Consider the following 16,967-nt stretch of genomic DNA (forward strand, 5'->3'; position numbering starts at 1 on the left):
ATGAATAAACTGTCACAAGGTAACCCCAACTACAAGTCAGACAGTGCCGTCAATTAATTACCGCAACAAAGCATCGGGAATCGATTGCTCGGAGGTTTCTCAAAGGGAGATCGGCGAGGCTTGACTGCCTTGTCTGATTATAAGACACCTCCCGCCGCAGTTCAGATATTTATGTAGTGATTCTAGTTTAATTTAGTATAGAGGATTAGCGATTACAGTGTTTTTTTTATAGCATAGTATCTAATAATCTACAGACCAAGCATCTGCAATTTATCCTACGTTGAAAACTTCTATACTAATATTATAAAGAGTTAAAGTTTTGAAATTGTAGGGGGTAGGTAATCTCTGGATCTAAACCGATTCGGAAAATTCTTTTACCAATGAAAAGGCACGTTGTTTTTTTATCATATATTTTTTAAGTTTGAACAATATTCCCATTCCCCTCCAACTAGTTAGGATAGACTGTATTAGAAGATGGGTACGACAATAGTCCAACGGGGCGGGGATCGATCCACCACCCCTCGGTGATGAGTACGACCGCTCTTTCCGTTGAGCTATTGAGACTCTATTGAGCTGTTTGTGGGTGAGGGTGAGAGTGAGTATACCCACGGGAGCGTAAACTACGCGAAAAAACCGCGGGGCGTCGGCAGGGCGTGCAAGAGAACGTCCTGCGTGCAAATAATTTCTGTTTATATTAACTTTAGTTAGGTAAGGCGTAGTGTTAAGCTAGATCAATGATGTGTGATGGCAGCAATAAGCATGGGGTGATATTCCCAGGACTAGCTTTGTTACAAGAAAGCACTTATTACTAAATATATTATACTATATGACGCCGCGCGGTTTCAACCCGTTCCCGAATTTTTCAAATCGGACCAGTAGTAGGTACCTGAGATTAGCGCGTTCAAACAAACAAACTCTAACCTATAAGCAGTCAGCACTGCTTAAGATATCACAGTGTATAAACTAATTATTACTCTTTTTTGAGTGCTGATAGGTAACATCGATAGGTAATTTGTTTCTCATTGTGTATTTTTCTAATGAGACCGCAAAAGCGTCACCGAGGGACGTTCGTATAAAAAACTCTGCCAGAGAAAGGGCCTAGAAGGACGCAGAAGAATGGAAAGTCTCTTTAAAGGTGTGTAAGAGCCTGCCTAAAAAGTTTGGAGCGCTGGGGTTTAAAAGCTGAGAGGTTGGAATCTACATGTGGAGGATCTAAAAGTGCCAAAGAACTCATTTAAATAGTGAACCAAAACACACCATCCAAAGACCATAATACATATATTTCAGTAATATATCAATTTCTTTCAAAGATAGAGTGCCGGTAAAAGTAACATTAGCAAGTTGGAATAACTTTCAAAGATAAATCGGTCTTTGATTGTAATCGTATATTCTCGCATCGCAGGCGGGCGCCGATAAGTGATTCCAGCTAGAGCACAACTTGGAGCAGTGCATGGGAAGTTAATGGGCAAGTCTAGTTAAAGTGCTATTTACACATCGACTCTTAATTGCCATCCCGGGAACTTTCCGAAGGAACACTCTAAGTATAAGTACAATATTCCGACTTGAAAACTCGTTTGCAATGTGATCACAACTAACTATTTCGTAAAAGGCTAAAATTTCTGAGTACCAAGTTACCTAATGAAATTTATATTAATCCATTGATTACGTCTATGTTTAATCGAAATGATTAAAAAAAATCAAAGTTCGTCTATCAAAGAACGAGACATTCATTTTGAATAGTAAAAATTCTAATATTTTTAAGTTATCTGCATATACACCTACTTAACTGCCACGTTGGTCCATGTTGCTTCGGATCAGGATCCTGGGTTCTGGAATCTAAGATCCATCTGAGCTCTTCTTTCTTCTAAGAAAATTTCAGTAAACATTCTCAGCTTCGAGTTGGGAAATTAGTGGTTCCCGTGCCTTGACGAGCACGTTAAGCCGTCGGTCCCGGTTATTATCTTTATTACCCTAATCCCTTCAAGCCGCATTAAAGCAGCGTGATGCGTTTAGGCTCCATCTCCCCTTTCCTATAAAGGAGAAAAGAAGAGGAAAAAAGACGAGAAATTTATGATAAGCACAAAATATATCAAACGAATCGAACAATGAGACACGTATGTTTGTAAGGAAAGTTCAGAGAAAATCAGGGAAAAAGTTTTACGAGAAACGTTTGATAAATGGAGCCGATTTCCGTTTGTTTTCCCCCGAAATGACTATAATATTTGAACGCCTTTTATTGATGAAAATTCTGGTGTTTTCCCCGTAGACTCAGTGTTCCCAAATGTTTTCATGTCAAGTAATCAGGAAAGTGTCGACGATGTTTAGAAACTTAACTCCATACTCATTTTCCAACTTAGTTTATCGTTAGTAGTTAAATTACGGTTTGGTGTATTAATCTAGCGATGGGGTAGCCGCTGGGTGCAGGCGGCTAAAATAGATTGAAAATCCTTAAAATTATTAGGATGATGATGATGATGATGTCGACGATGTAGTATAAGGCTACTCTCTACTAGATGGTCTAGGACCATCTAGGGAAGGATTTTGTTCGCATATTTCCTGTTCACGCACGTGAACACGTCTTTCTCTGTTGCTTAAACTTAGGGCGTCTACGTTACTTAAGAGACGACTGAGAAAAAAAATCAGCAATTTCAAAATCCGCGCTAATTAAAACTGACGTTGGATGATTCATCATATGTATTCTGTACCTACGGTACGTATTCACACCACAGGTGAAGATTGCTTGGGGCACCGAGTTACATTAATCCGGCACTATATAAAAGCTGTGTGTGTTTGCTGTTACATTCCAGTGTAATAGGTCGTTTTCTAATGCGAGCTATCTTTATAAGACCAATAAATAATAAGAAACTGGAATTTCTGAAAGATTGATGAAGCAATCAAGCTTGCAGACCCTCAGTGCCGAGAGGCGTAACAGTCATACCCTCCGAGTAAATAAGCCAGCGATATAAACAAAATTACATTTACAGAAACGTTATTTAATTAGATACACTTGACAGCTCAAACGTTGGAAATTAAGCCGTTTTAATTAGCCTGAGCACAATATGTTGGAATGTTTGTCGTTTGCCATCGTGGGGTTAATTAAAACTGAAGTAGCACGCACTTCATAACGTAGGTATAAAATCTGGTTTAATTATTATTACTTGATTGTGAGTTCAAGATGATGATTATATAATTTAAAAAAAAATACCATAGTCGGAGCATTAATTACAGTCAGTAAAATGACAGGTGCAACTGTCATTCAAATGTCATTTTACTAGTAAAATAACATTTCAGTGACAGTTGCACTTGTCATTTTACTGACTGGAATTATTAATCCAGTCAGTAAAATGAAAAGACAATGACAAGGAATTAATAATCGTACTGATTACAAAATTACAGGCAGGACGAGTCCAAAAATAACAAGTAGGATGCAGGCACGTAGGTATTAAAAGAAAATCATAATTATTTTCTTTCTATGTAATCGAACGGGAACTGGTTGTGAGTACGTATTAAAAGGTTTCATATTTAATACCTAGGCATTCACATTGTAATTTGTAATACTTCTAGTCTAGGCTAGTTTAGAACCTAATTTAAGGTTTCACAGTCTAGAAGAGTGAGATTCGCTCGATTTTTTTTTAATAATCGTATATCGCCTCCTCCTCCTCATATTACGCCGAGGAAAATGTTGAAAAAATAAGCTTTATATTTAGTTAGACATTTAAAACTCTCTTACTTTCTCGTAGACACGCACTTGCGTACTTACAAGTAATTAATTTTAATTATTTTTTAATAGGATCCCACTTACCGTAATAGAATTCAATTATGTTAATAGGTAATATTGATTATTTTACCCGCATAAGAAATATAACATGACGTGGGACTTTTAAAGTATTACCTACCCACCCCTAATTGTGTATAGACTATCTGCAACTCATACAGAAAGCAGGCTTTTTAAATGTCAACCGTCGCTCGGTGCACTCAACATTCAATGAAACATGTGCTATTAAATAATTAAAGGTCGTAAGGCAGGTAGGTATACTTACCTATTTTAATACGGGCCACAGGATCACTTCGATTGAGTAGATACAGCTCTGAAAGAATAAAATTTTTTAACATATCTTTATTCATAGTTACAGCCATCGATCGTAGGTTACAGCCTCAAAAAACTCCGTGATGAAAGTTACAGTGCCTAGGGCGTTTACAACCCGTGAATGGAAATTACTGAAAGATCAGTGTGAACGAGTTATATAAACACGCAAACTGCAATTATTATCAGCACCATTGTAAACTGCGCCTTGGCTAACACGAAGTTTAGAACATCTAATACAAATTAAATTAATGTCACGTTGGAAACTATATGTAGAACTTGACCGCGTTAAGTCAGCTCAAATTGGAGCAACTCTCGACGAAGTGCACCGCTGGAGCGGTCAAGGGTTACCTACTTGGCCTTGAGCGTCCTTCAGGTAATTAGTTCTGGCCGCTTTGTTGCGGTAATGATTGCCATGTTGAGGTCGTGCGAAGCCGAGCTTGTTGAGAGCACTTGTGTCACTTCATACAAATATGTGTTGCATTTAGTTAGGGAAATTGTTGGTATAGCCTAATGACTACACCAACCAATCAACCGTCGAAATATAGGTAATCCTAATATTTCGACAGTTGTTTGGCGCAGTAGGTAGAGACCCTGTCCCTATTTGAACGTTTTATTAAATAAAATGTAATAGGCCACTATTTTAGACACTATTTAAGACATCTTCTCAATCGTGCACTCTTGGCAAAATGGTCGTGGTTGCAGCGATTTGCGAAACCTAACGCCTTCTGTGCAATGCTTTTCCATTTTTGGCGATTGGCTGAATTATGGAAACACTTCACCATGGATGATTGTGTTATAGTCTTGACTAAATCCGTCCAATGGATTGGATCTTTTCCATTCAACTTGTTCGACTTAACCTCGCACCACCAACTCAATTGAACCCTGATTTCTGGAGATGTGGCCAAAGAACAAAGCGCAACAGAACTTCAGTTTCAATTCAGTCAGTCAAATTGGAACAACTCTCGACAAAGTGCACGGCTGGAGCGGTCAAGAGTTACTTGGCCTTGAGCATCCTTCAGGTAATTAGTTCTGGCCACTTTGTTGCGGTAATGATTGCCATGTTGAGGTCGTGCGAAGCGTTGAGGGTACTTGTGTCACTTCATGCAACTACCTACGTGCTGCATTTAATTAGGTAGATAAATGCAACCGACAATTGTTTGTATAGTCGTTATATTTCGACGAAGGGGTTCGCTATTTTATTCTGGTGAAATATTCGCCTGTAGAACATTTTATTCGAATTTGAACTTAATATAAATGGGATGCCAGACACTAACAACGAAGTTTCCGTGGAAACCAACGACGTCACAGCGCTGTAACTTTACAACGCAGGCTCATCTTTGTCAGTATATTTTAACGGCTTACTACATGTTCTTCTTTACTACCCTTCTTTTTGGAAGGTTCCTTGGGAAATTCTTAGCCCAGACTTGGGAAATTGGTGGTTACACTTACACCCCGTGCACGTCAAGCCGTCGGTCCCGGTCATTATCATAAACATAATGGTTGTTAACTAATTTAACATTATCACCCTAAGCCCGCCAACCCGCTGAACCCGCATTGGGGCAGTCAGCAGCGTGGTGGTCTATAAGGTGGAAGGTCTAATCCTATACTGGGCCTTAAAAATGATAATGATGAAGATGAAGTGAGAAGTCATAATTACTTAGGGTTGAACATGTTACGAATTACTATGGTATGTATATAAATATTGGCAACTAAGTATGAGAAACGTGTAGGTATGCACAAAGGGAAACAACTTTGCTCCATTATTCCGCCTGTGATCCTAACAAACATTTCAGTCACAAACAAGCTCGTATATCGATGTTCTCATTTTGTCCTCAATTTAGTCGCACAGAACATCATAGCAAAGCAAATGGAATAAAAAAGTACCAACGAGTTTCCATGATAGGGAATTACGGATATTCCTATACCCTACCATTTGAATTTCCCGACATTAAGTGAAGTAGGTAGAACTATAGAAGTAATCCTAACTCCAGAATATTTGTAGAATTGCTAATTAAACCTAATCACACTAAAATTCTAAAGCCTAAAGTTTGTGTGAGTGTGTGTGTGTGTGAAAGTATGTTTGTCCGCCTTTACGCTGCAGCTACAATTTGGAATGGTAATAGACTTTACTCTGGATTTTAACTTTTCTAACTACTTTTCATCCCGGAAAATCCATAGTTCCCGCGGGATTAGTGAAAAACTGAATTCCACGCGGAGAAGTCGCGGGCGTCCGCTAATTTTATAAATATGAATGTGTGTTTTACTAAGCTACAATATGAGCCGTGATAGCCCAGTGAATATGACTTCTGCCCCCGATTCCGGAGGTTGTGGGTTCGAATCCGGTCTGGGGCATACACCTCCAACTTTTCAGTTGTTAAGTTAAGAAATTAAAATATCACGTGTCTCAACCAGTGATGGAAAACATCGTGAGGAAACCTGCATACCAGAGAATTTTCTTAATTCTCTGTGTGTGTGAAGTCTACCAATGCACATTGGGCCAGCGTGGTGGTCTATTGGCTTAAACCCTCTCATTCTGAGACTCGAGCTCAGCAGTGAGCCGAATATGGGTTGATAATGATGATTAGTATTTTACTGCTAAATTGATAATAGTTGCCCCTTTCTTTCTGGATCTGAACCAGATTATCATTCAGAGGTTCACATTGGCAAACTCTTGTACTTGTCGATGTGATTGTAGATGATTGTATACACAACTCAGACAGCTTCAAAGACAAATGGTTTAACACAGCAAGAGTAAATAAAAGTATTTCAATAGTTGTGCAGTAATATATATTAAACTCAACATAGAAGTAGCATGGTTAAATTCAAACAATCAGAAAAGAAAACCAATTGACGAATGGTAGATTTTTTTAGTATAACTTAACAAGCTTACAATAAATTAAAAAATAGTATCTTGAAGATTAAAATTGATATACCTACAAAAACATTTAAAATACATTTTTATAAGTTACATTTTAAAATACAATCAGGTTTTTTAAATTCAGATGAGCCAATTTGCCTGTGGTACAGATACTCAATTTTCTAATTTAAAACAGAACATACAGACAGACAGACATATCTGTGTATGTAACTGAAGGAACATTAGCAAAACAGAAGGATGTTCCTAAATTATCATATTATGCCTGTGAGCGATTTAAGCAATGACATTTTGGTAAACAGGTTACTATGTCACATACATCCTCCTGTATCACCTTGGGCCTAAATAATAAAACAATCTGTTTCTTATGTGCTGACATTCCCTTAGTTAATACACACCTATGTGTTTGTATTACGTTCAAAACCAATCCATCTTGTATAAACAAAATAACTAGAACTAGAACTTTATAATATTGAAGCATTCTATATCAAGTGGTTAAATTAAATGAATGAGATGAAAAGACTAGAGATAGAAAATGACCATCTACAGATGTAATATATAATAATAACATAACACATAATATTTGAGACAAAGACAAGTTATATGTATGTGAATAATGGTAAAAAAAAGAAATGCAAAAAATATTTTATAAATAAAACATATTATAATCATAAAAAATTATAATAATTAAACATTAATTGAGTAAACCATTGTTAATGAATTACATTGCATTGTTTCATCCAAATCTATTCAACCATATCTCCATAATAAGTATTATGTTTAAATAATACGATTTATAATTTAGATAACGTTTATTGAGCTAGGTAGCAAGACATGACAGTTGTAAAGTGTAATTATTCAACTACCTACCTAATTCAACTAAAGTTTAGAAAAGACACAGAATTTATGTAGATTATATACATGACATACCTTCCTCCCAAGTATATTACTAATTAACTACTAATTAATAAGTAAGTAACAAATTTAAATCCCAAATACAATAGCAAAGTATTTAAAAGATATACATAGCATAAACATAAATTTAACCATCATCTTCCTTAGAACGACTCGGCCTATAATATGGACCTTTATGATAAACATTTCTTTTTGTTCTAATTTTTCCTCCGGGTATATCAATCTCTGCTGATTTAGGTATTCCTAATATCTCCTCCCATTTCTCAGCACTCGGTATTTCAATTATAGGGTCTGTTTCTATTTCATACTGATTTTCTTCTTCCTGATTGGCTTTATCATCATCCCCTGTCTCTGTATCATCAATTATTTCATTATTTCCACCACTTGTTCCACTTGTTGATGGTAGGTTCTCACACTCTTTTACTTTAATAATCTGGTCCATATGTCGTCTTAAGACGGTTCCTTCTCCTGTTTGTACCTTATAGCTGGATGGACCGTCTTTTTCCTTGATTTGTCCAGGTAACCATTTTGGTCCTTTTATATAATTTCTATACATTACATTTTGTCCTATATTACTTTGTCTGTTTTTCTGCTGTGCATTTTTTATTACTTGACTTTCTATTTTTCTATGTTGTATATTATCTGGATGCAAAGTATCCATGACAGTACGAAGGCGTCTATTCATTAAAAGCTCTGAAGGACTCTTATTTGTAGAAGAACATGGTGTAACACGTAGGCCTAATAACATATTTGGAATTTTAACTTCCCATGGTCCATGTATTTTGCGTAGTTTGTCTTTTACAGTTTGTACCATCCTCTCTGCCAAGCCATTGGTGGCAGGATGGTAAGGTGCTGACGTCACATGTCTTATTTTATTTGATTCTAGAAATAATTTCATTTCTTGAGATACAAAGGAAGTACCATTATCTGAGACCAAGGTTTCACAAATACCATGAGTAGCAAACAAATTTCTTAGATGGCCAATCACTGTTCTAGAATTTGTGCTACTTACAATAAAAACTTCAGGCCATTTAGAAAAAGCGTCGACTACTATAAGAAATGTTTTATTCATGTATGGCCCTGCAAAATCTATATGTATTCTGGACCATGGTTTTGATGGAAGAATCCATTCATGAGACGATTTCTCAGGCATACGTCTATTTTCCAGACACTTAGTGCAATTTTGAACTAGTCGACTTATGTCGTCGCTCAATTGTGGCCACCACACATAACTCCTAGCCAATGCCTTGGTATGAACAATTCCATTATGAGTAGTATGAAGCATGCGTAGGACGGTTTGTCGAAGGGATGGTGGTATAACAACGCGGCATCCTAATAATATACATCCATCTTGTAAAGACAACTCTGTTCTGTGCAACCAATATGTTCGTAGATCCCTATCAGTAACTTTGCCTGGCCATCCACATCTTAAGAAATGTACAATTCGTGAAAGTGTCTGATCTTTTGTAGTTTCGGAAGCTATCTCATGAGCTGTGTAGGGAAAATCTTCCACCTTTTCTGCCATTAGCAATACTTCACACAAAGATTGATCTTCTTGCTCTGGGACTGGTAGCGGCCATCGACTTAAACTGTCTGCATTGCCAATTTGACTTCCAGGTCGATATGTAATACTATAATCATGTGCTGTTAATGCTATAGCGATTCTTGTTAGCCGAGGTGATAAAATGGATGGCATAGGTCTTTTAGGATCAAATATTCCTAGTAACGGCTTGTGATCGGTCACTATTGTAAATTGTCTGCCAGCTATATAATTGTGAAATTTTTTAATGCCAAACATAATCGCAGTAGCCTCTTTATCTAACTGTGAATATCTTCGCTCATGTGCATTTAATGTCCTAGAGCTCATTGCAATAGGCCGTTCATGTCCCTCGTCCATAACATGTGATAGCACTGCTCCAACGCCATATTCTGAACTATCACATGTTAGAATTACATGTTTATTCAAATCATAATGAACCAATGTTGTTTCAAATGTTAGCAACTGTTTTGCTTTATTAAATGCATCCTGTTCTCTTTGGGTCCATCTCCAAGTTTGAGATTTATCTAGTAGTCTGTGTAACGGCTCCAATGTTGTTGCCTTATGAGGTATAAACCTTTCATAAAAGTTATACAAGCCTAAAAATGCTTGCAACTCCCGTACATTCTTAGGTTCTGGTGTTTTTAAAATAGCTTCCACTTTACTTGGAGCTGGGTGTATACCATCTCCATTGATCACAAAACCTAAAAATTCTACTTTTTCTTGAGCAAATTTACATTTATTCTTGTTAAGATGGAATCCAGCTTTCTGTATACGTTTTAAAACATTGTCAAGTCTTTGTTGCATAATCAGTATTGTAGGACCACTCACTATGATATCATCAATTAAAACTGAAACACCCTGGATACCTGCCAGTAATGCTGTCATAAGTCTCTGAAATATTCCAGGGCATGCTTTGACTCCGAACGGTAACCGATGAACTGAATATAGGCCCTTGCATGTATTTAAAGTTAACATTTTGGCTGTACTCTCAGTAACTTTTACTTGTGTGTATGCTCGATCGAGGTCTAATGTTGTAAAAAACTTTGCACCTGCCACTGTAGCAAATACCTCATTGGCTGTCGGCATAGGAAAAGTATCCGATTCAGTAGCTTGATTGACAGTACTACGGTAATCTCCACATAGCCGGATATCCCCTGACTTCTTTATTATTGGCACAACAGGTGTTGCCCACTCAGAAAAAGATAAGGGTTGTAGTACCCCCTCTGCCACTAGCCGGTCAATTTCTTGCTCTACTCTAGCTTTGATGGCATATGGTACTGGACGAGCTTTCAGAAATCTAGGTGTAGCATTTTGTTTAAGATGTATTGTAACAGGGTCACCAGTAAATGTACCCAGCTCGTCCTCAAAGATTTCACTATATTTTGAAATAGTCTTGTCAATGTTTACAAGATCACTGCTTGATATACAATTAATGTTCAATGTTATGTTCAGCGGGTTCAACCAGTCCCGTCCTAGAAGATTAGGACCACATCCTTTTGCTATGATTACATTTAGGTTACATTTTAGATTTCTATACTGAACATGAAGTGTTGTTTGACCAAGTAAAATCACTGGTGTGTTTGTCCACGTGCGTAGAGTAAGTGACACTGGTCGAAGAGTAATCTGTTTGTTTTGATATTTTATCTTCTTCCAAGTGTATTCATTTACCAATGAAAAACTCGCTCCTGTATCTACTTGCAATACCACAGGGATGTCTTCCAATAACAATTCGACCACAAAAGGCAGTATTTTAGTCTCAGATTGAATGCTGTAAATTCCATTCAAGCGTATATCTGGTTCCTCAGTAAAATTTATATTCTTCTTAAAAGATTTTTTCTTTACTAAGCATATTTTTTCAATGTGTCCTTTTTTAGAACAGAATCGGCAAACAGCGTTAATAAATCTGCATTCACCACCATGACGATCACCACACCGGTAACATAAACGCGAGCTAGCCCTGGGCTGTACAGCATTTACATCCATGGCTTCTACTGGTGAACTTATAGATGTATTGTTTGTACTTGTGTTACTGCTTTCTATATTGACAGAAGATTGAATCATGTGACAATCTTTTCCCGCAGTTTCGGCGGCTAACATAGCATCTATAACATCTTGATAACGTAGGTTATCTTTTTTCAAAAGATCGTACTGTAGGCCGCGATCTTTCATGCCACAGACGAGCCGATCACGTAACATTCGTTCTAGGTCCATAAAATTACACTTGGAGCTAATTTTTCGCAATTGTGCAATGTAATCTGACGCAGTTTCATTTGTATTTTGGTTACGTGTATAGAATTTGTATGACACGGAAATTTCATTTGGTTTAGGACTATAATGTTTTGTTAAGATTGTTTCTATTTCAACAAATGTCACATCACTCGGTTTTCTTGGTGTAATTAAAGCCAAAAACGTCTCAAAAACTTCCGCTCCACACACAGTAAAGAAATTCGCTCGTTTGGCGCCATCCAACATGATGCCATTTGCCTCGAAACAAAACTTTAACCGGTCAATGTAATTGTCCCATATGTCGATTTTTGGATTAAATTCACCAAACTTCACTGCTTTATGATCCATTTTCACTAAATTTTCGTCTCGTCGCCACTATTATGTTTAAATAATACGATTTATAATTTAGATAACGTTTATTGAGCTAGGTAGCAAGACATGACAGTTGTAAAGTGTAATTATTCAACTACCTACCTAATTCAACTAAAGTTTAGAAAAGACACAGAATTTATGTAGATTATATACATGACAATAAGTAACAAACATAACACAAACCTTCACATTTTTTATCTGTAATATGATTAACATTCAGTGGGTGTAGCTACCTAGGTTAGACGGTGCAGTGCTCCCTGGGCCTTCAAAATCTTACCAGAATATCTCTCTGTTAAATATTTGTATTACCTGCACTGTAAGGCACGAAAAAAAGCTAATAATAGAGTAGCTTAGCATTTGAGACGGATATCTTAGCATTCCATGGATTCACCGTATGGGTGCCGGGTCCATTGTATGGTAGAGAATAAAACTCTGAGCAGAATCCTGAACTTGTGAGTACGGGATGTAGGGTTAAGGAATTCCTTGACAATCAATCAACACTCCCCGTTCTCTGATTGTGTTGTTCTCCCTGCCTACAGTATAAAGTATATTTTATGTAATAAACGTAACCAGTTAAGATAGTAGTGGGGCCTCTTTTTTTATCTGCACCAGGGCCTTTGGTTACCTAGCTATGCCACTGTTCACATTGTAAGTATACAAAATGGTATAATGGAATAGATGTCAGTAAAATGGCTATCTTGGCTGCGTTAAAATCCTACATTGTAAATAGGATAGCTACCCATAATCGTAAGAACCCTGTTTCAGATCTATTCATTTAAAGTGATATAATTTTGTCTTTGTACTCTAATAATGTTCATGATTGCAATGGTTTATTTATAATTAACTTTTGAAACAGCACAGACCTTCGTAGTTCCAAGCTCTTCAAAAGAATTGCAATTTTTTTTAAAAAGCAACCAGAGACCATAAAGTGCACTCAGCACAGAGTTAAAAATACATCCATATCCAAATAAAATCAACCAATACAAGTTTGTAATGTACTTAATACAGAAACATGAATTTTACAAATAACATATTAATAGTGATGCAGTTTTTTATTAGAGGTGTTGTCTTGGTCTTTCTTTATAGTACATTGTTTATAAATACTTATTAAAAACGTAGCAAAAAGTTAGTTTTTAATATTTCAAAGTGACTATAAAAGGCTACTAAGCCCAATATTCTAAGCATAATTTTTTAATTATAAATTGAAGATTACTTAGTCTCACTTTGCCCCTTCTTCTGTTGTACCATTTCTCGAATATTGTTTTCGCTTTCTTTGAGATTTTTCTCTAAATATTCTTTATTACTCTCCAATTCCGCTGTCCGTGAAGTAAGCAGTGCAGTTCGACTGCTTAAATTACTTTTGATTTCCGCCAAGTCTGTTAGAAGGAACATTCTGCCCACGGACTCGTAAGTTTTGGTTTCTGGAGGTAAAGTGCTGATCTCCCGCTGAGTAATGTCTGCATGTTGCAACACCCGTTTCAGCATACCAATTTGACCGTCTATCACCTGGATCTTCTTACTCGTCTCAACCATTTTCACTTGCAATTCGACGAAAGCTTTTTTCAGTTCCAAATCCACCGGCTTAGCCATTATTGATTATTACAGTGGAAAAGTTATTCAATGAAAGGATAATTAAGATATTAATCAAAAACCCTAGTCCCTATGCAAAAACAGAAAAACTTCGATTTTGATTTTTCGTGATTTTGAATTTGAAGTTTGACGTCTTATTTAGAGGTTATGACACAGACAAACAATTAAATACTGGATAAGCCTATAAGCCTCAGATAAATAAATTATAATTCGTCTGAGCTGTAAGTCTCCATTAGACAGTGTCATATGCTAGGGGTGTCGGGTATTTTGATCTATATTCATAATAATATCAAAGTTTTTGAGTCCCAGCTCAAATCAATTTGCAATCATGCTACAACTTGGCAGTAACTATTGGCTCGTCAATGTCAATAGTCAATACAATGTTGTGTGATCGTCTATGGAGTGTGGGTAGAATTAGAAAAAGAGTAGATGAATATAACTATTTATCTGTGCCTGCTACCAGTGGTGTGTACTTCTTAGATGCACAAATGTATTACCTACCCTGAGGACTCATGCTAAAACTCTTTTGAATAAAAATGTTATATGTTATATGTACCGCCACTGCCTGCCGCTATTCTCATTTATATTTCAATCATTTGAAATCAAGTAGTATTTGAGTAAATATTCACTCACTACATAACAGTCTAAAATCTTCTTTATAAAATTAAAATACTATATATAATTTGATTTGATTGCTTTGTTACTATATTTACAGGATATGTTTTTTTTTTGGGCTTAAAATCTAATACCACAACAATTATTTTCTATATCTTAACAATTTATTAATAATAAAAATAATTAGATAAATAGCAAAAATTATGAACATAATTTATATTTATAGCAGGATACAACATTGTACACAATTACTATTAAAATACCAAGGCACTTGAGTAATATAATGTACTACATTTTACTATACTTTTGTATTTACTGTCTAAAACCTTGGCATTTTAACGTTACTTTATACAAATATATCAGATCAATCAAATATTAATTATATCGGTCACAAGGCCTGCAGCGATTGTGACACCAGCAACACGAAGCATCACTCGTCCTAATTCCTTGACATCTTTGTATCGCTCAATACATATAGGTTTGGAGGCCTCTATTTCTACAACAGCTACAGAATTGTTTCCCAAACACCTGGGCTTTTTCTTCATCACTTCTCCAGTGCTCTTATTCAATAATGCTTTAAGTTTTACAATATTTGCAGACTCCACTAAAGATTGATGGTGTATTAAAACAGGGAACCCCTTAGTTATAGGTACCTTTACATTAAAAACAACTAATCTTGCTTCAAAGCGGGTAGTAACAGGGACTTGTTGAATTGGATCACTTAGTATGAAACCCACTGCCACATTCTGCATTTCAACACCAGATAAAGTGACACTAACTTGGTCACCAGCAAATGCACTATTACTTGTTAGATCATTGATGCTCAAACTTCGGACCTCTGCCATTTCTTTTGATGGACAAACAAGTACTTTGTCACCTTTATTGAGCACACCATTTTCAATACGACCAGCTACACAAAATCCTGAACCTGTGCCCTTGAATATATCATTAATAGACATGCGGAGAGGCTTGGATACAGGCCTCTGAGGAACATTGAATTTGTCGATCACATCAAGTAAGCATGGCCCACTGTACCAGCTAAGTAACTCTGCTTCTGTTGGAGCCTTAACCAGATTTTCACCTGTAAGACCTGAACAAGGTACAAATGTAACATCTGAGTCTTTAAAACCTGCCTGTTTTAAGAAAGCTTTGAGTTTTTTTGTAATCTCATTAAACCTTTCTTGTGACCAATTACTAGTATCTAGCTTGTTAACTGCCACTGCTAATTGGTTGACTCCGAGAGACCTAACAAGTAAAGCGTGCTCTCTAGTTTGTCCTCCAAGATCAAAGCCAGATTCAAATTCTCCCCTCGTGGCATCTACAACAAGTAAGGCAACATCAGCTTGCCCTGCACCAGTTATCATGTTAGGTATAAAGTCTGCATGACCAGGTGCATCTAAAATGATCACTTTCTTTGTTTTTGTCTCAAATTGGGCTCTTCCTACGTCCATTGTGATACCTCTTACCCTCTCTTCACCTGTTTCGTCTAGCACCCAGGCATACATGAAGCTTTGTTTACCGATTTTTTTACTCTCTTGCTCATATTTGTGCAAAGTTCTTTGGCTAACTTCACCTAACTCGCATAATAATCGGCCCATCAAAGTAGACTTACCAGCATCAACGTGACCTATAACAACTATGTACAGGTGATCTTTGTCAGATCCTCGTTCAATATTGTACTGTGTATTAGGATCTGTTTTATTTTCTTTTACTTTTGTAAATACTTTGTCTTCCTGATCAGCTCTAGAAGGAGTTCTATCTCTTTTAGCAGGGGATTGATCTCTGGGAGTTTGTGGGCAACTTTTTGGAGTCTCATCTCCAATTCTGAAACCTTTAATTACAGCTGCCTTATTAGGTTCAATTTTTGTAGTTATCACCTTAGGAGTATCAATTGTAGCTATTACAGGTGCTTTAATAGGTTCAATAATTACAGGAGGTAGTGGTACTACAGGTACATTTTTGTCTTCTTTAGCCTTATTGTTTAATATTTCATCCAAAGCTTTATCATAGTTAAATCTGTGTTTAAGCACAGACTGCACTAGAATGTTTTCAGGAATTGTATCACCTAAAACGTTCCTCAGTTCGTCCAGACACGACATGAGCTTTATTTCATCATCCTCTGATAAGTTGAGCCCGCGCAGGTCCATAGACTCGCGTCGCTCTAAACTCCGATGTGCAGCAGCGGTCTGCTCTTCGGTCTCTTCCTGGATATCATTGTGGCTGTCTAGGAAGTTAGACATGGCCTGCTGGTTGCGGGAACGGTCGTACAACCACTGATCCGCATCGCTGGGAGACATGCAGCTGTCTTCCTCAACAGAGTGCCCGTACACATCATCGTAATCGTACTCATCTGAATAGTTGCGGTTTCTTACATTGCGATGACGTGCCATGTTGTAATGCGACTAAGATAACTTAACTACTTAGTAAACACATAGTGGTTATAACAGAATTATCAATTACAATTCAACACGTTTTCATAAAAATTAAAACTCCTTGAAAAATTCATAAATTCTGTTTCCGATACAAATTGTCAATAATTTTTTGACATTCAAGATTTCAAGATACAACTCCAAACAGACGTCATTCGTGACTGAGACTGAGTTTTCGTAGACAGAGCTGCTCGTTCGCAAATAAAATTTATATTTGGCCTTGATTATATCCAAGGATGTCTGTTTATAAATACTTTTATTTAAAGGTAGTATAATTATTTTTTCATATTATATTTAAATGTTATTTTAATATTTTGT

General features: G+C 36.6%; 2 protein-coding genes across 2 annotated transcripts; both read right to left on the reverse strand.

The window, feature by feature from the left end:
- Nucleotides 1-6,857: 6,857 nt before the first annotated feature.
- On the reverse strand, nucleotides 6,858-13,757 carry LOC112042999 (prefoldin subunit 1). The gene has a single exon (XM_052881185.1). It carries the CDS (start codon nucleotides 13,603-13,605, stop codon nucleotides 13,225-13,227), a length of 381 nt encoding a protein of 126 aa, XP_052737145.1. The 5' UTR covers nucleotides 13,606-13,757; the 3' UTR covers nucleotides 6,858-13,224.
- Nucleotides 13,758-14,362: 605 nt separating this feature from the next.
- LOC112042986 (protein HBS1) lies at nucleotides 14,363-16,790 on the reverse strand. Its single transcript, XM_024078225.2, has one exon. It carries the CDS (start codon nucleotides 16,608-16,610, stop codon nucleotides 14,589-14,591), a length of 2,022 nt encoding a protein of 673 aa, XP_023933993.1. The 5' UTR covers nucleotides 16,611-16,790; the 3' UTR covers nucleotides 14,363-14,588.
- Nucleotides 16,791-16,967: the final 177 nt, after the last annotated feature.

The sequence above is a fragment of the Bicyclus anynana genome, chromosome 4 (assembly GCF_947172395.1).
Source record: "Bicyclus anynana chromosome 4, ilBicAnyn1.1, whole genome shotgun sequence".
Lineage (NCBI taxonomy): Eukaryota > Metazoa > Arthropoda > Insecta > Lepidoptera > Nymphalidae > Bicyclus > Bicyclus anynana.